This window comes from Cryptomeria japonica, chromosome 10, assembly GCF_030272615.1.
Source record: "Cryptomeria japonica chromosome 10, Sugi_1.0, whole genome shotgun sequence".
NCBI classification, from domain to species: domain Eukaryota; kingdom Viridiplantae; phylum Streptophyta; class Pinopsida; order Cupressales; family Cupressaceae; genus Cryptomeria; species Cryptomeria japonica.
In genome coordinates, this window is record NC_081414.1 from 783,617,648 (window position 1) to 783,637,521 (window position 19,874).

The 19,874-nt window shown below is 34.3% G+C and overlaps 1 protein-coding gene across 1 annotated transcript; it reads left to right on the forward strand.

The window, feature by feature from the left end:
* The first annotated feature begins 16,488 nt into the window (after positions 1-16,488).
* Positions 16,489-18,647, forward strand: LOC131859245 (replication protein A 70 kDa DNA-binding subunit A-like). The gene is made up of 3 exons (XM_059212830.1): positions 16,489-16,533; positions 16,936-17,213; positions 17,315-18,647. Exons 1-3 carry the CDS (start codon positions 16,489-16,491, stop codon positions 18,645-18,647), a joined length of 1,656 nt encoding a protein of 551 aa, XP_059068813.1.
* Positions 18,648-19,874: the final 1,227 nt, after the last annotated feature.

Genomic DNA, 19,874 nt, shown 5'->3' on the forward strand with positions numbered 1-19,874 from the left:
TTATTTTCATTTATATTATTTTTTCAACTCGTAAAAGTTAGAAGGAATTTTATGATAGATTTATTAATATGATTATTATAGTAAAATTTATATTTTATGTGTCATTTTCCATTTATTTGTATGATCATTTTTAGAAAATGCTATAGCACATTTACAATATGACAATTATTAGCTTTATTGGCAGTTATAAACTCCACCTTGGACTTTATTGGCATTTATAAACTAATGTAAACTCCACCTTGAAATTGGGGAAAAATTAAAAATGTTCAAGTTTTTGTTTAAATTTTAAGGGCAATTGGTGGAAAAATGAAAATTACGGCTTCGCAGCGGTCATCTGCAACGGGAAACCTATTTCGGCCGTTGAAACGCGAAACAAAAGTCTCCAGTCGCATTTCTAGTAACTAGGATGTCGTTAAAGCTTTGGTGGTGTCAAAGTTTGATGCATGTATCCCAACCGTCAGGACCTGGAATCCCCGTGAGGTGTACTCTACAATAAACATATAGTTTTTATGGAGCTGTTGATACTATAGTATTCACTGTGGCCTAGTAATGTTATGAGAGATTCAAAATATTAGCAATATGAAAATTTGACTTGTTGGATGCTTTCCAGTGACAGTTTTTATTGGTTTGAGAAAAGGATTTTGTTTTTACATTTTTTTTATTGAGATGTATTTATTTTCATTTATATTATTTTTTCAACTCGTAAAAGTTAGAAGGAATTTTATGATAGATTTATTAATATGATTATTATAGTAAAATTTATATTTTATGTGTCATTTTCCATTTATTCGTATGATCATTTTTAGAAAATGCTATAGCACATTTACATAATGACAATTGACAAAATCTTGTGCAAATTTGGACCCCTTGCCATATGCTCTTTACTTATTTAGTCACGCACATTTTCTCCCCACCATATCTATTTGTAAGCATATTTTGATATATTCACCCAAATTATGCATTAATTATGCCTATTTAACCACCTATACCTATACATTACATTATTCACTAGATATGAATGCTTATGTATCTTGGGTCAATTCGACATTTTTGGGGTCAACCTCATGATTGTGGATTACCCCATTAATTTTCATAACTCAGATTTGAACTTTGGCTAATGGTTGGTCATTTACATTGTACAAAGTGCCAACTTACCAAATGTTTTATATATTTTTTTAAATGCAACTTCATTTACATTTAAAAGTGGAGCATGCTAGAATATTTTGAAACCTAGTTTTACATCACATAACATGAAAGCACTTATATGTGTGAAGTGTATTGTTTTCAATTATTTACATAACATTTTCAAAGGTTGACCTTAGATAATATGTCCTCTAGCAACATACATATGGTTGTCCGTTTTTGCATCATGTTGCTCTAATTTAATATTTTTAGTTTTATGCTACAACAATACTCCAAAAGGTTCCTTGTAGTGCATCCAAGAGATGGATTGGTTTCTAACCCGCAACTTGTCATATGACTAGGTCACCCTTCTTGTATCTCTCAACATGATTCAAATTGACATGTTTTACTTTTAATACCTTTACTGCAGCAAAGAGATGGATTGGTTGCCAACCCTCAAAGTTTCCATACCCTTAGGGCACCCTTGTATTACCTCTATGTCTTAGTTTAATTTTATGTAATTTTCCATTTCTTTAAGTTTTTGGGTTTCACCTACTTTTGCAAAACTTCTAATTCAATAAAAAAGGGTCACAATATTGTCAATGTCAATTTTGATAACCACCATGGTGGTAATTATTTTTGCATGGCATTCTCGTTAGTCTTACAATATTTTTTTGAGACTACAAGTCTATTTAAATTGGTGGCTTAACATTATGTAGAATAAATATATAATTTAAATTGTTTTGGCTTCTCCTTAAATATTATGATTTTGAATCCTAATCTTATATTTTTGGAACTTATCACTCTTTTACCCATTGCCCATTTTAAACATGTTTTATGCTCACTTGTATCAATATTTATACTTTGATTATTTTAAAAAACTTTAAGCTAATCATTAGCTACTTTCCACATTAAAAATTTGCGAATAGATGTATTATTGCCTTCCAAAATCTATTAGGATTATTTTAGCGTATGTTCTCCTCTATACAATATCTTCTAATACATTCACTTGAAAAATAAATATAGTTCAAATTTCACTCTTTATTTAAAATTATTTTAAATACTAGTAGTTTATGTTTTATGTTTAAATTACTAAATATAGTAGTATTTATAGTGAGCCAATTTTTGCTTTTAGTTAGTTTTAACCTTACTTTCTATCTTTGTTGTGTACACTATTTTCATGGTCTAGTTTTGATCAAGAACATCTTCGGTTCTTGGCAATCTTGCATCAACCAAAATATTTCCTTTCTATTTTGCAATTTCAACATTTCATTCTACATTTTCCGGGATTCGCTCACCGGATCCTGTGGAGTTTGTTTTTGCTAGAAGACTTGATCATTTTCCTTATTCCCAAACTGCAGAGCATTTGGATCATTTTCCAGCAAGTTATCACTACCAGTTTCTGAGACAGTTTTCTGGTACCGGTTTCCTGGACCTATTTGCATTGGTGATCTACCAGATCCCTTCTGTAGTTTGTGGAGCCCTAAGCGTTGATTCCAATGTTCCTTGGCATGTGGCCGACCTCCCCAGAGTTCTACACTTGATCCTTTTGATTTTTCAGAGGAATTTCTTTGGTGGAGGCCGACCTTGTTGTTTTACACATTAGGTCTTGTTCTTCGGTATTTGATCCCTTTTTGGGCTGACCAAATCCCTTTAATCATATAAATAATTATAATTGAACATTAGAATGCAATCAGAAAGGAATTAGATAGAACATAGAAGCTAGATCTTTAGATTTGAGGTCTCGGTTGTGACCTGCCCTTTAATTGAGCAAATTTTAGCAGGCCTGTGAGCCGGTTTTATTTAACCTTGATGTTACTGATTGGTTGTAATCAATTTTCATGATATAATTCATTCTGTTATGGATTGCCTCCATCATATCCTTGCATTTCCGTTGTGTTTAATCTTACTGACCGATCTAGATTGATCTCTTTGAGGTCCCTCCTAACCGGTGATTGCACCAATTTTACATTCTATTTGTTTTAAATAAATTTTAAACATTTTCTAGGCTCATTTGTATTAATTCAAATAATGTGCATCTTAAAAATATAAATATTTATTGCCTTTATTGAGTATAATATTTGATTCATAGCTTCTTATTCATCAATTAGACCTTATAGGATCTTTACATGATCTGATATTCATTATCCCACACTCGTGGTGTCTCATAGGTATATATGGTTCAAAGGATCTCACATTAGTATCCCTCTATTTCAACAAACCAAAATAAGTTTACCATTAACTACATAAGTATTTATGGCTCCTCTTTCCATCATTTAATTACATTAGACCAAGGCTTATTACACATTATTCAAACGCATTTCTATTCTTCCAAAGATTCTTTATTATTTCTTTTTCATATAGACAACCCCAAGTACACTTGGTGTTCACATATACATATTGTAATTTATTCTCTGATCAACTTATGATCTTCTATGACTCTTAATTCATTATTTTGAGAGTTTCTAAGCATTGCATAAAATTAAATTATCTCAAGAAAGCATCTTGTCTTCAAGTTTAAGTTGGAAGAAAAGTGTTTGGTTGTTATTCTCTAAATTATATATCATTATCCCTTAATGTTCTTGTTATCACATTCTTTCTTATACTTTAAGAAATCTGTTTAATATTTTTAAATCATTATTGTATATTTTCATATTTTGAAAAAAAAAATTCTTGTTATTTTTTTAATAGATATGTAGGTCAACAACAATTCATTTTTTCTAACCCTTTTTCAATAATTCATGTGCTTGACTTATAAAATTTTAAGGATCACAACAATTTGTTTTAATAATTTACTATTATTGCAAAAAATCAAAGTATCTCAAAAACTTATCACATATCCTTGCATAAGTTTGCAATTAAGTATTTGGATAGTATTTTTCATTATATATTATCTTCCTCATATTTTTAAAAGGGGTTTACATCTCATAATAATTTAGGATATTCTTTAAACACTTACAAAATATCTCTTCATATTTTCCATATATTGAACAAACATCTTCATTTCTAGTTTTTGTTAAAAGAAGTTAATATTTTTACTATTTGATAGGCCTGTATTTTGTCTATCTTCATAAGGTTTCCATTAGACTCTAATTAAGTTCTTATATATTATATGTTTCAAACTTTAGATTTATCTTGACTCCTTACATTACCAAGACCTTATATGAGCATATTAGTATGTCTATTTAAATGGATATGAACATAAAATTGGTGCAGGGGCACCATGTTAGTCATTTAGTGTAGATGAAGTCTCATGTCAAGTTTTGGTGTTTTGAGTTTACATATGATGTAATAAGGTCCTATGGACCATTTGAGAATGGCGTGTAATGGTCTTGAATCATAGGAGGACTTTTTAGGATCATTTAGTATGTTTTGTGAAAAACTGCCATTATTGGAAGAAGTTGACATGTTTCAAAATGCAAAATTATGCAAATTATAAAAATGGAATCCTAACGGTTATGGGAGTTCAAAAGTTGGTTAAAACAGTTGGAAAATATGTAAAAGGCTTTAAATAGACCTTGTATGGTTGAGAAAATGGTTGGCTATGGATTTTGAATATTGAAACAATAATTCATTTTCTTTTCTCTACAAATCCACAAGTAATCTTTGTTGCAGTCTGGATTGTATGTGTTCGTACAATACTGATATGGTCTAAAACCATTTGCAGTTGTTAGAGGCATGAATTAGCTTTGTTTTGGTTTATATTTGGAGTATTTTCATAAAGATTGGAGCATTTTAGAGGCGATTTATTGAAAGCGGTACAATGATCCTAATTTTTTTAGGGTATGAACACAAAGATTATGATTGGAGTCTCATTCCAATGATAGGAATTCCTCATAATGTGTGGAATGAAACTGCAGGGCGTGTACTTTTTTTTTTGAACTTGCAAAGGTGACCAAATGGTGTTTGTGGCCCAAGGTGGGTGATATCTTGGTTGTGTCTCCCTTGAATTTTGGTTGAAAGTGATTGTTCAGTCTAAGCGTTTGCCTAAAATACGATGGTAAAGGATGGGTGAGGGATTGGAGAGCATGGGTAGACCTATTGTGAAGTTTTTGAGGTGTTGGTTGGCATGGTAGACACTTGGAGTGTGTGGTTTCAAACCCTCATTTAACTAGCCTTAAGAAGAACAAAGCAAGGGTTTTGTGATTGGAAGAGGTTGTGAGTACTTCTCCTACAAAAAGTTATTATTTAAGATTATTTTCTACTTGTGTAAGTCATTGGAGTATAGTTTAGAACTTGGGAATCAATCCTTCATAGGGTTGTTGTGGAAAAGAAGGCTAATTAGGCCTAAAGAGTAGAGCACCAATCCATTTTTGTCTAATGTATTTCAAAACAACCACCCCTTCATTTTTGATATGTTTTGTAACTTCCAAATGGGTGTACTAAACTACTTTTGTCTTGTGGAGATCCATTCTAGATCACAAATTATGATCTGATCTATCAAATGCGAGGGCTACTAGAGTCTAGGACTGATTGTTTGGATAGTATAGTAGTCGGAATAATTAAAAGATTTGGAGGGTATAGATGGTCTATTCATGTCACATTTACTTTCCCTAAGATGTCTCCAATGTTAGTTACAATGTTGTGAATCCTTGACCCAAAGTTGGTGTTTATAGCTCGTTGAGGCATAGTGCATTGTGAAAGAGAACTTGGAGTTTGAGAAGGGTGAAAAAAGTGAGTTGGTTGGGAACCAACCTCTAATGAGTTCATGTCCTTTCAAGTATTGGAACACCAAGGACCTATCCTTGAGAGGGAACTTTCTTACATGGTTGCTTGTATAGGTGAGTTGGGAGAAAGATCTCCCATGTTGAAATTTTAAACCATACCATCGTAAGTGGTGTGTGATCTTTTGGAATCTATTGCTCTGATTTACATCAATTTGTATCAGATCATAGGTATTATATCTTTTGAGGGAGATTTTTTTGGGTTTGCATGGAGGAAGGTTGGAAGTTGTAAAGTCAAGATGCCTTCTAAGAATAGTGGCACTGCTAGAGAGTTGCAGGAGTTAAAAGAGAGACATGTAAAGTTGTTGGAGTCCCATAACACTGCGTTATCAAGGCTTGTTTCCCTTGAGTCTAATCAAAGAAGTGGTGTGGTATTAGATGATGAAAGTGAATCTAAGGAAGAAGAAGGTGAAGGAGAGAATGAAGGAGAGGAAGAGCAATTAGACTCTGAGGAACAAAGGACAATCAGACTACCAAGAGAATTCAAAGGTGATAAACATAATTTGAAAGTTGATTTACCTATGTATGGAGGGGATTTGAATGGTGAAGAGCTTCTAGATTGGATTGTAGCAATTGATAATCACTTTGAATGTGAGGATGTTCCTAATGAGTACAAGGTGAAGGTAGCAGAGACAAACTCAAGGGATACACATTATTATTGTGGTACTATGAACAAGATGAGAGGATAAAGAAAGGTAAAGCAAAGATAGTTTCTTGGGATAGGATGGTTACTAAACATAATGGTAAACTTATTCCTAAAGACTATGAAGTTAAATTGTATAATAAACTCCAAGGTATGAAACAAAGAGAGTTAGATGTTAATACTTATACTGATGAATTTTATAAGTTGAGTGTAAGATTCGATAGGATGGATGATGAGGTTGAAAAACTTTCTAAATACCTTGGTGGACTTAGATTTAACATTCAAGATGAACTAGTTGTGAGAAATCCAAGGATAGTTGAGGAATATTTTTAGTTGGCCATTAGAGTGGAAGAGAAGATAAAAATAAGGCAAGACAAGTCCATTAGAGGAAGAAGCAACATGAATAGAGGAAGAGGATCAAAACAGTCTTTTGAAGACCAAGAAGAGAAAAACAAAAGAAAGGACCAAGGTATAGATTCAAGAGGTGAATTCAAAGGTTTTAGCTCTGGCAGATTTGGTGGTTGCAGAGGTTCAAACACATTTTCAGGTAGGTGTTACCATTGAAATGAATTTGGTCATCCAGGATTCAAGTTCCCTAAAAAACAAGGTTCTATTTCAAGTGGAGGTGAAGGAGAAGTGAAAAGAGAGTGCATTTGGTGAAAGAAGATGGAGATGAGAGTGTAAACTCTCCAATGCAATATGGTGCTCCAAAAGTGGGAGAATCATTAATGGTGAGAAGAACAATACTCAAGGCATCCAAGGAGAAGGATATTACATAAAGGAGGACTCATTTCAAAACCACATGCAAGTGCAAAGGTGAGGTATGTAAGGTAGTGGTAGATATAGGTTTTATTGATAATATGGTGTCTAATTAAATGGTAGACAAACTGAAGCTAGAGAGAATTCCTCATGAAACACCATATAGAGTGTCTTGGTTATTTTTGTGAATAAAAAAGCTTTGGTTGAGTTTAATATTGGTGAGTATAGAGACAAGATTCTTTGTGATGTGTTGCCCATGGATTGTTGCCATTTGTTGCTTGGAAGGACATGGCAGTTTGATAGGCTTGCAATTTATGATGGTAGACAAAATGCTTACTCTATTGAAAAGGATGGAACCACTTTTACACTAACACCATTGCAAAAGACTGTTAAAGGGTAGACTAAGGAAACCAAGGTATTCATGCTGGGTAAGAAGGAATTTGTCAAGTTTGAGGAAGACAAAATGAAGAGTGTGTAGCCACTACAAAAGAAGGTATAAATACAATGAGTTTGCATAATGATACAAGGATAGGAAAAAAAGAAGATTGGTTGATGTGAAAGTCTGATACAAAGAAGGTCACATATGGATTGATAGATGGAATGCAAGGTTTCTTAGAAAAGCATGGGGAAATTCTAGTAGGGACGGTTCTTTGTCCCTTGGTGGAAAAAGAGGTTAGAGGACAATAAAATGTTATTAAGATAGAGATTACTTAGTCTCATAAGATAGAGACTAATGGGACAAAGAATCTGATGACAAAAGTAAGAGGAAAAGGTGCAAGCCAAAGGAGTGAGTTTGGGTATACAATAAGAGTGAAGGAGGGATATAGTCAAAGACATGGTTGACAAAGGCCAGTGTGTAGGTCTAAAGGAAAGTTATACATCAGGTTCAGATGAAAGAAAGGCCAGCAAGCATACCTCAAGACAGTTTGCAAGGTTGGAGCAATGTATAGGTTGCAATACGGTCACTAGTCCAAAGAGTGATGCTAATATTCAATACCTTAGTCATTGCAAGAGATCACCTGATTGGAGAGAATTTGGAGCACAAGCAGATGGATTGATCCAATCTATTTTGGTGTAGTATAGTCCCCAAGGGGCTTGGGAACTTTTCAGGCTGGATGTATGGTGCAGAGGCACCGTGTTAGTCATTTGGTGTAGCAGAAGTCTCATGTCAACTTTTGGTGTTTTGAGTTTACATGTGATGTAATAAGGTCCTATGGACCATTTTAGAATGGTTTGTAATGGTCTTGAGTCATAGGAGGACTTTTTAGGATCATTTAATATGTTTTGTCAAAAACTATCATTATTGGAAAAAGTTGTCATGTTTCAAAATGCAAAATTATCCAAATTGTAAAGAATGGAATCCCATTGGTCATGAGAGTTTCAAATTTAGTTAAAATAGTTGGAAAATATGTAAAAGGATTTAAATAGACCTTTTATGGTTGAGAAAAGGGTTGGCTATGAATTTTGAATATTGAAACAATAATTCATTTTTACATTTCTTTGCAAATCATTGGTAATCTACTGTTGCAGTCTTCTGTACATGTCCATACAGTACTGTTATTGTCTAAAACCATTTAAAATTGTTATATGCATGATTTAAATTTGTTTTGGTTTTTATTGGGAGTGTTTTCATAAATATTGGAGCATTTTAGAGGCGATTTACTTGAAGCAGTGCAGTGATCTTGATATTTGAGGGTCTCAACACAAAGATTATTATTGGAGTCTCATTCCACTGGTAGGAATTCCTCATAATTGGTGGAATGAGACCCCAAGGCATGTAATTTGATGTTTTTTAACTTAAAAAGTTTGCCAAATGGTGTTTGTGGCCTAAGGGGAGTGATGTCCTGGTTGTGTCTTCCATGGATTTTGGTTGAAAGTGATGATTCAGACTAAGAGTTTTCCTAAAATGTGATGGTCAAGGATGGGCGAGGGCTTGGAGAGCTTGGGTGGACCTATTGTGAAGTGTTTTATATTTTTTTTTCTGCATGGTAGAGGCCTGGACCATGTGGTTTCATCGAACCCTCGTTTAACTAGCCTTAAGAAGAACAAAGCAAGGGTTTTTTGATTGCGAGAGGTTGTGAGCACTTAGCCTGCAAAAAGTTGTTGGTTGAAATTATTTTCTACTTGTGTAAGTCAGTGGAGTATATTTTAGAAGTTGGGAATCAATCCTTCATAGGGTTCCTTTGGAAAAGAGGGCTAATTAGGCCTAAAGAGTAGAGCACCAATCCATTTTTGTCTGATGTGTTTCAAAGACACCACTCCTTAATTTTTGATATGTTTTGTAACTTCCAAATGGGTATCCTAAAATGCTTTTGTCTTGTGGAGCTCTAGTTTACATCAAAATTTATGACCCGATATGTCAAATGTGAGGGCTACTAGAGTCTAGGAGTAATTGTTTGGATAGTATAGTAGTTAGAATAATCAAAAGATTTGGAGGGTATAGATGGTCTATTCATGTCACATTTACTTGAAGTAGGATGTATCCAATGTCAATTACCATGTTATGAAGCCTTGACCCAAAGTTGGTGTTTATTCCCCATTGAGGCATAGTGCATTGTAAAAGAGAACTTGGAGTTTGAGAAGGGTGACAAATGTGAGTTGGTTGGGAACCAACCTTACAATGAATTCATGTCCTTTGAAGTCTTAGAACACCAAGGAGATATACTTGAGAGGGAACATTTCTACATGGTTTCTTGTATAGGTGAGTTGGGAGAAAGATCTCCCATGTTGAAATTTTAAACCATACCAAGGTGAGTTGTGTGTAATCTTTTGGAGTCTATTTCTCTGCTATACATCAAAAATATATATTTATAATTATTTGGAATGTGATGAGATTGGATGGTAGTTATTATTTACAATGTTTTGCATGGTAACTTGTTCTATAGCTTTATGTTCAAGAAGAGTGAAGTTATTCCTACAACCAATACTATGTAGCTTCCTATAGCTAAAGGAAGAACTGTCTTTGAACCATTCAAAGGAAGCCCAATTAATATGAGTTGTTGAAGAGTGTCACTCATTTGTGAATATCTTCAATGACATGACCAAGTACCTAGCGAAGTATTTATCAATAATCTGTTATGATATTGGAAGTCAACATTTATATCTTAAGTTGGTTATGAGTTTCATTCTTATTAGGACTCTTAGATGTTTTGTATTTTATTTATTTGCTAATAAATCTATTCCTATGTATGAGGAATGGGTTCTTGTTAGTTATATATTGAGTCATCCTATTGGAGACTACATAGGAGTCTAAATAGAAAATGAAAAGTTTAATGTTGTTAATGCTATTAATTTCTCTTTTTTTAATATAATTTTGTTAGAAAAGGTATGCTTTTATATTGATTATGAATGATAATGCATTTTATGAAATAGTTATCTAATTCCTATCGATTCTTTAAAGAGTACTCTATCAAATGGGGTCCACTTGAGGTACTACAACTCAAAGTTTGTTTATGTATTTTAATTAGATATTTTTAATTTACTATTAGATTTCATACTGTAGTGTCGTAAATTGTACACCCTTTCTAGGGTGGTACAATTTCACACTTAGGTTAACACTCTCCTTAGTGTGTCTTGCATCTTACATTTCTAATTCCTCCTTAAGAATTTAATTAATTAATTTAATTAAATCTAAGGTCATGTTTCATCACTTTACACATCACAAATTTGGGCCCTTTACCCTAAGCATGCCCCTTTTCATTTTACTCCTCCAATGAATCATTTAATCATAAACCTAATCATGTATTATTTTGACCGTTTAGGCCTGATTTCGTATATCAAAACATCTAAAAATCATCTGTAACTTTGGGATGCGCTCTAATATCAACATATCTAACAACCCCAAAAATTTGGTGAAAAGTTGGTCGAACCATGGCGGGAATGCACATGGTTTGCAGCTTTTTCCCGAAATTTCAGGAGCACAATCCTATGATATAATAATGCTTAACCCCAAAATATCAGCTAGAAATTCAAATCCTAGGTCAGCCTAAACATGAAATTAAGATCTAGGGTTTCATACTTAAGAGCTCTCTTTCTTCATTTGAAGGGGTCTTCTTCTAAGAATCTAAGAACAGGTTTTTGGAGACTTAGAGCCTTCTTTGCAAAGAAAGAGTAGATCTTTGAAGTCTTCAACAAAATTCAACATTCATCCATCAAACATTCATCAAGCATCATTTTATCAATTGGGGGATTTTGAAGATATAGAAGAACAATAGGAGATCATCGACTGAAGATTGACTTGTACCTCTCCCTTGGAGTTGGGTATGGTTTCATGTTATTTTCATATATTTGCATAAGATTCATTTTGATTCATATTCACGCTTTAGATCACTTTGCATTCTAGATTTAGATCATTTACTTTGTCAATTATAAGTAATTAGGGTTTACTCTTTAGGGTTGCTCTATGTTGTTTACTTTCATTCTTAGGATCTTGCACACACACAAGGTTCTTGCACACACATTTTCAGTATATTATCGGCTATTCATGGAGGTGGAAATCAATAGAACGGGGGTTTGACTAAGGTAAAACCCTATATAGATACCCCAAACCCTCTTTTTCAGTTTTAGGTAAAGGTTCGGATCTGAGCATCGCTGGAAGTTTTGGGATCGAAAGAGCACATAGAAATAGTTCTAGGTTGCAGATCTTGGTAGAAACCCCAAGGACAAGGGCATGGTGCTCTGGTCCTTCCTAGAATAGTGGCATGGTGCCATGGTCCTGCTCTCTATCAGCAGGACTTGGCAGAATAACACTTTGTAGATCTCAGGATCCGTCGTATTAGTTGCAGCTCCAGAATTGCAGAATCAGGACAGTGGCATGGCACCTTGGTCCTGGACATTTTTGCTCAAATTTTAGACATAGGTGCACCTCTGATTTTTACTTCTAATATGTATTTTTCAGCAGTGTATCAATTGCTCTTTGATCTGCATTCTGAAATTAGGATTTGCTTGCTTATTTGCTTTCTAGGTTAAATTGCATTGTGCATCATTCCTCTCTCTCATTTACAGCAAAGGAATAGAAAACCTAAGAGGTAATCCACGACTTTCTCTTTCTCATAAGAAGTAGCCGACATGCGTTACCTCCCTAGGCTCTTTCGTATTCCATGAGTGTGTATGAGAGTGGGAGTAGGGTTTCCATACTTAGTCTCACCTTTTCCCCTACACACATACAACTGTAATATAGTATTTTGATTATTATTGTTAGCCTAAGAGGTAATCCATGACTTTCTCTTTCTCATAAGAAGTAGCCAACATGCGTTACCTCCGTAGGCTCTTTCGTATTCCATGAGTGTGTATGAGAGTGGGAGTAGAGTTTTCCATACTTAGTCTCACTTTTTCCCCTAGTGCATTGTTAAATATGAACATTATCAAGATTAATTAAGCCGATAGGCTTTTTGTATGGGGGTTTCCTTGCCGGGAAAGTGTCAGCCATCCGGAAAAGACATCGGGAAAAAAGGCGGTTTATAATTCACTTGTCGGAAATTTGTCACTTGCTTGGCAATCACATTTATTTGACCGGACACACATTTATAATTACCATTTATGACTGCCAGTTGGAAACATTACTTCGCATGTTGCAAACTCGAAGGGTTTTTTGGAAACTAGCGTTGCGTTAAACCAGCTGTTGCTTTACCTTCTCCACTACTGTGTTCCTAATCTTCTGTTGGACACTTCTTTGCAGTTTGCAGGTGAGTGAAATGGTTTTTTTTGTGGGATCTAAGCCTGGTTTTTTTCCCTGTTGTTTTCTTGAGTTTTCTCATGTAATGTTTGCTGCCTGTTTCGGTTTTTGCAAGACGGTGGTGATTTCTTTGCCCTGTTTACGTTTGCTGAATCAAAAGAGAAAAGGACAGAAGCTCTGAAGATTTGTTTCAAGTTTGCAGGTGAGTTCACGTTGTGTTTGAACGACTGTAAACTCTCGAATGTTAAAGATTTGCAGAACGAACAAGGAACAAAACCCTAAGCCTTTTTCCGTCCGAATTTTAGAGCGAATTAAACCGATGTTTTTCGGTTTTCTTTAGGTTTGCTGAGTTCACGTTGTGTTTGAACGACTATAAACTCTCGAATGTCAAAGATTTGCAGAACGAACAAGGAACAAAACCCTAAGTGTTTTTCCGTCCGAATTTTAGAACGAATTAAACCGATGTTTTTGGGTTTTCTTTAGGTTTGCTGCAATTTCACCCAGTGATACGACATGGGTTTTAACCATAGCAAGCAAAATGGCATTGTGCAGTTATCTTCTCTTCTGTAAACCGCAATTTCCATTGCTGCAAAAAGATTTAGGAAGGCTAAGTGTTAATGGCAAAACAGGTCATTAGTCACACAGAAAAAACCTTTCGAAAGAAGATATATAAGATGAACAAAACCCTAAGATAAAGGAACTTTTAATTAAACTTTCAGACAATAGTTAGAAGCAGAAATTATCAAACCCACCCTAATATTGGCAGTATTCTTGAATTGTTGAAACGTGAAGGCATCATGGGTGCTTTCTAGAATGTGACCTGCCTTGTTGATGGTGCCGCCCATGCCCTTATCAGAGTCCGTAAGCACAAGTTCAAACCCAAAGGCCAACACTATTACTCTCCGTTCGAGGCTCGTGGAGGAGGGCATTGTGAGTGAGAGCTTGCACCCTTTCGTTGTTGCTACAAACGACAACCATATCCCCATATTTCCATAAGTTGGCTCCACAAGTATTGTTTGTGCCACCCGGACAATAAAATATGTTGACCATTTAAAATAGAAAAAGAAAATTAGAAGAAGAAACCACAAACTTACAGTTTTAGGATTGAAAAGAATTAGTATACTTCAAGATTGGTATGGCAGCTGCACATGGTGGGCTACAGATTTCTAGATCTAGTGCCTACAAACCCTTAAGTGCATCGCGCCTAATAATTGCTCAGAAATGCCCTTGTCGTTAGTTGGCCTTTTGGCATATATTTTAACATGTTTTAAGTGACCAAATACAGAAAGTAGTTCAAGCGTCTAACTTTGACTCTTAAGCCCACTTATTTACTGGTAAGATTTATAGCCTGAATTTGAGTGTTCTGTTCACTTACTCGAAGTGCAATATTCAGAACTTGGAATATCTGTTTAATCTAAGAATTAAATGAGGAATTTTTTGCCAATGTTTTTGTTTTGAAGGAACAATTTATGATGATATTTAGGAAATAGCACAAAACAATGTTATTTCATTTTAGCATTATTAAATATGAGGTTTTTTAGGCTTTGATTTATTTTATTTTCTCAGATTTGAATTTTTTTCAGATTTTTTCTGGGATTATATCCTTTGAAAAATGGATTTGTAGTCATTGCAACTGCAATAAGGTTAACATGTAAATATTTAGCTGGATTACAAGTATTACAGTAGATATTTAGTTTAATAAAATGATATTAAATAATATTATAGATTAGCATATATAGTTTCTTGATTTGACTCTGTGAGTTTTTTTTTCTGACGACATTTATTTTTTCTGAATCAAATTCATAAACAATGAATATTAGTATCTTATAGTGCAGAAATTACATGTCTCCAAGTATAAAAGATGTTTAATGAGACCCAGAGATAAGATTTAGGAGTTGCCTATTTTTTATAAGATTGCAAAATGAGGTACATCCAAGCTTTGTCATAATGTTGAAATATGGGTACAAAATTTAAACAACATATAAGTTAAAAGAAAATAAATTCCCTCGTACGAAACTGGATCTCATATGAAAGCTTGGGATGTGGCTTGCCCTGTGACATAAAACATCATCTTATACATTTTTCAGCATTTTCTTTGTAGCTCAAATATTACATAAATTTTATTTTGATAATAAGAACTGAAAGAAAGCCATTAGAAGATTTAATATGCAAATATCTTATTAAATTTAGCAATTTTATGGATATTTAGTTTTCTGAATTGAAACGAGATGTAAGAAGTCCTAGGTCCTAGGTAAAAAAGGTTTAGGATTATTCAAGTCGGTTACGCCCCAAAGCTCATACACAATTTTTTTTGAAATATTTGTGTAGTCTTTTTTGGCAAATTGACAGTTTACATTGAGGTGCTGTATACATTTCTTACCTTACAATGTAACAGCTATTAGAAAGTGCCCTTAAGAGTGATATCTCCCTTAGTGTGCTGACAGAAACTCCCTCATCATTATTCTCGATCTTGAGCTTCTTAAGCGCAAAAAACTGACCTGTGTTAATGTCCTTCACTTTGTATACCTTACCATAAGTTCCTTCTCCAATTGCTCAATCTTCTCCAAGTTCTCGTAAACTTCCATTTTCTTTTCCTTCTTAGAAATGGCCATAACTCCGAAGATTGCAGGTTTTAAATTGTGAAAATCTGCTTAAGTTAAAGCATGAAGGAATATTTCTATAGAAGAAGAATGGACAAGGAATTAAGAGTTTTAGGATTTGCCACTTAGACCTCTGTAGTGTTGAACCATATCTCTTCCAGTGAAAAAAAAATACAGAATATCAAAAGACGCATTTATTGACCATTTAATTTTAAATTCGGACAGCATAGCATGTCTTAAGATTTGTGAATTAATTATACCCATCGACTGCTACAAAACTGGCCCTCCAACTAAATACTCTGAACATCGTACATTTAGGAAGCTATGAAATAAATTTAACTTTGTTCACATTTAATGTACAGCCTTAAATAGCTCGCAAAACCAAATACAAAATTCATTCTATTTCATTAATTTCATCTAATGTAGCTTATCACGTCGGAATATAATTGTTTTTTTCACGCATATTTAGAGAATTCACCGAATCAAAAAACACACTTAAGACAAATATGCTATACTAATGTATCATAAATACATCACAAAATAACCAACACAGATGTAGTCAACTAAACCTAAATATTGAACATTTGTGCATATATAAGTAATTAGAAATTTACTGGAGTCTAAAAGGCATTTATTGTATCTATGCAGCACTTGTTTTATCACTGATTAGAGCGTTTTCTATTTTTCCTTTCACTAAAACTCTTTGAAAGCAGACAAAGCTATTCCAAGTATTCTTGATAAGTGCTTGTCTTCAAACTATACATATACATTGTTGATTGTAACTTTGAAATTTCATTGCGATCTCGTTGGACTGAAGATTTTCTCTTGATCCCAAGTACAATATGAGTTGTGCTTACCGTTAAAATATATTCGCTTGTTTTAATTGTTGTGACATAGACTCACTATTTCACCGTTCAAAACCCCATTCCTCATCTCTCAAACACAGTGGCCACCATGTCATCTCCGATGGCCTCTCCTGCTGCCTCGCAACAACCTTCTACAGAAACTTCGGTGAGCTTGTTTATACATTTGTTTTCTCTTATTCATCTTATTTACAAAGATTATATCTCTATTTGTTCTTTAGTTTTCCGTAGACTTCTCATCCATCAATGCAAGTGCATATACCAACATGTGTCGCTGCTTGAACTATTTTTTTGCATCTGTTTACGTATTTATATATATAAATAGATTGAAACAGATGTTCTCTACATTGTCCTTGTGCATTTGTATGCTTCAATACATCAATCTATAATCTGTCCATGCACACAAAAAAACACCTGTAAACAAAAACACACATAGCTAGTAATACAAATTGGAAGCTTAAACAAAAAAAGGGCTGTCGTGCCCATGCCAATGCGTATGAATGTACATGACCTTGTGTATCTATTTGGTTGTCTTCTATTATCCTTGTAGGAAGTGGAACAACATCTACAATTGACCCCACATGCACTGCTCTGCATCAACGCTGGGGATGATGTCCCCTCTCCACTGCTTCAGCTTTTGTCTTTTGAAAAATTGATAGACGATGAAAATGACAATGCCCGATATAAGGTTGTTTTGTCTGATGCCACACACATGCAATTGGCGATCCTCCCACCTAAGTATAGTGGTTTGCTGCTTTCAGAGACATTAAAGATTGGCACTATCCTATCATTGACAGCCTATGCTTGTAGAAATGTTTGGAACTCAAGGTATGGCCCTCTATATGTTATGTTGGTTTCTTCTTGCCTTTTCAAATCCCCCTTTCCACACTATCCAGATTATTCAACCTCTTATTTTGCTCATTTTACAGGACTATAATAATATTCAGCCTTGCTGTCAAATTTACCAATTCTCCATTGCTTGGGAAACCTAGATATCTGTTTAAAGAGCAAGAACAACAAATGTTGGGTCGAGACACACCTGCCACAACTAAACGATCCCTTAAATTTGGAATTCACCTCCCACCTGTGCAGCATGAATCTTCTGTTAATATCAACCCGATTAAAGCCTTGAACCCCTTCCAAAATAAATGGACAATAAAGGGGCGTGTGACAAACAAGAGGAAGATGCATCAATACAGTACACCAAAGTCCACTGGCCAAGTATTTAGCTTTGACATGATAGATAGTGAAGGTACTGAAATTAGGATAACTTGCTTTGGCGATGTAGCAGAAATGCATTATCATAGGGTTGAACCAGGAACATATTATACTGTGTCAAAAGGTTGCGTTAAAGAAGCTAACACTAAATGGAATAAGCTTAACAGCCATCTTGAGATAACTTTGGACAACAATTCAATATTGAAGCGTTGTGATGATGTTGTTGAATGTGAAGCAAATAATTCTCAATTCACACCAATCAATGAAATTACATACTGCACCAACAACACTTTAGTTGATGTTATTGGTATTGTAGTTGCTATTGGAGAACCCTCATTAATTCGCAGGAAGGATGGAAGCGAAGTAACAAAGAGAATTGTAAAAATAAATGATGCCTCAACTTTTACTATCGATGTTAACTTATGGGGAGAAACATGGCAAGGGCTAGGTGAAGATTTGAAGAGCATGCACACAACCCAAACAGCTGTTGTCCTTGCAGTCAGAAATGCTCGTGTTGGTTATTTCAATGGAAAGGTGGTCAACACAACCACAGCAACAACCCTAAATATAAACCCTTCTATACCTGAAACAGAGACACTTATGTCAAGAGGAAAGATTTCAGATGCCCTTTTACCGCTATCATGTGTTGCTGGCCAGCTTAACTCACAATACAGTAGGATGACAATCACAGCTGTTTTAGAGCGTACAAGTGTTCTCTCTGAAACAGTTGAAAGTACTATTAGGGCTGTTGTGAGAATCATTAAAACTGATTCTTTTTGCTATCCAGCCTGCCCTTTGAAATTTAATGGAAAAGAATGTAAAAAGAAATGCACCCAGCAAAGTGATAATCAATGGTTTTGTTCAAGATGTCAAACTGCTGTGCCAGAATGCAATTACAAATACTTATTGCAGATGAAGCTCCAAGATCATACAGGGGCTCTTTGGGCTACTGCCTTTGATGAGGTTGGCACAAATATACTACAAATATCTGCCAAGGAGCTTTACATGCTACAGTACGATTTGACTACACAAAAAACGCCTTAGTCCATTATCAAGCATGTCCTTTTGTCTTCCTTTGTTTTCACACTCTCTATTACAACAAACATGTACAATTCAGAACCCAAGCTCAAAGCAACGATAACCAAAGTTGCCAGAATTGATTACCAGGCTGAAAATGCTCTTTTTCTTGCAGAGATTGCTCAGATGACTACAACTGCATAGTTCCAAACCAATTGGATAGTGATGCTTTCCACGTGCCTTTTGATCTTCATACAATATATAGCTTGTTCCTAGTTTTTAGTGGTCATTGACAAACAGAACTAAATTATCAGTCGTTGTCTATATCAACACTATCTAAAGTGTTTTTTGGGCTGCCTAGGACTTTTGGTTTTTGACATTGCTTTTGTTCTGTCATGCTTCCAATCATACAAAAAAAAATCAAATGCAGTTTCCCTTCTTTCCAGCTTATTATCTTAGATCCTTTTGTACCTTTTTATGTTATGTAATTATTGAACAACCATGTTTTCCAAAAACACTTATTTTTTATAACTATATTTATACTATGCTGTACAAATATGATAAGAAACAAACCATACAGATTACACATTGACGCAAACATTAAAACAAGAACCAATAGCTCCAACCTATGTTGTTTTAACACATTTCCTGATCTCAAAATCATGATTTCTATATTGTACTATTTCACCACGCTTTCCCTGCCCATTTCAAATTATAATCTGCAATGTCAATATCTTGTACAATGTTGTTTTATGTTTATTGTTATTATATATTCAAAGCATTTTGTTGACCTGTCTCTTTCTTTTATTGTAATATTTTGAATCCTTTTAGATACGTTTTGATACTTGGTCCAGACACACTTATGCTTCTCATTAATGTTGAACTATAAATTAAAATGCAAGTTTTGACCTTCCAACAACTTTCATATTCTTCTTTGTATTCATTCAATTTATGTAAATGTTTGTTGCCTTATATGTTCTCTCCAATATTTACCGCCATGCATAAAGATAAATATCTCCATTTATGTATCACGATATACAAAGATACATATAGATTTCTATGTGCATTTACATATATTTCCATACACATACATGCATACATATGGTCCTCCACAGCTGCATACTCACATACATACAACCATATATGCATCTCTATACATGTACATACAAAGGAAGGCATTCACAACAGATATATATACACATGAACAATCTTATATATCTTGAAAGTTATGTGCCTGCATACATAAGTAAATCC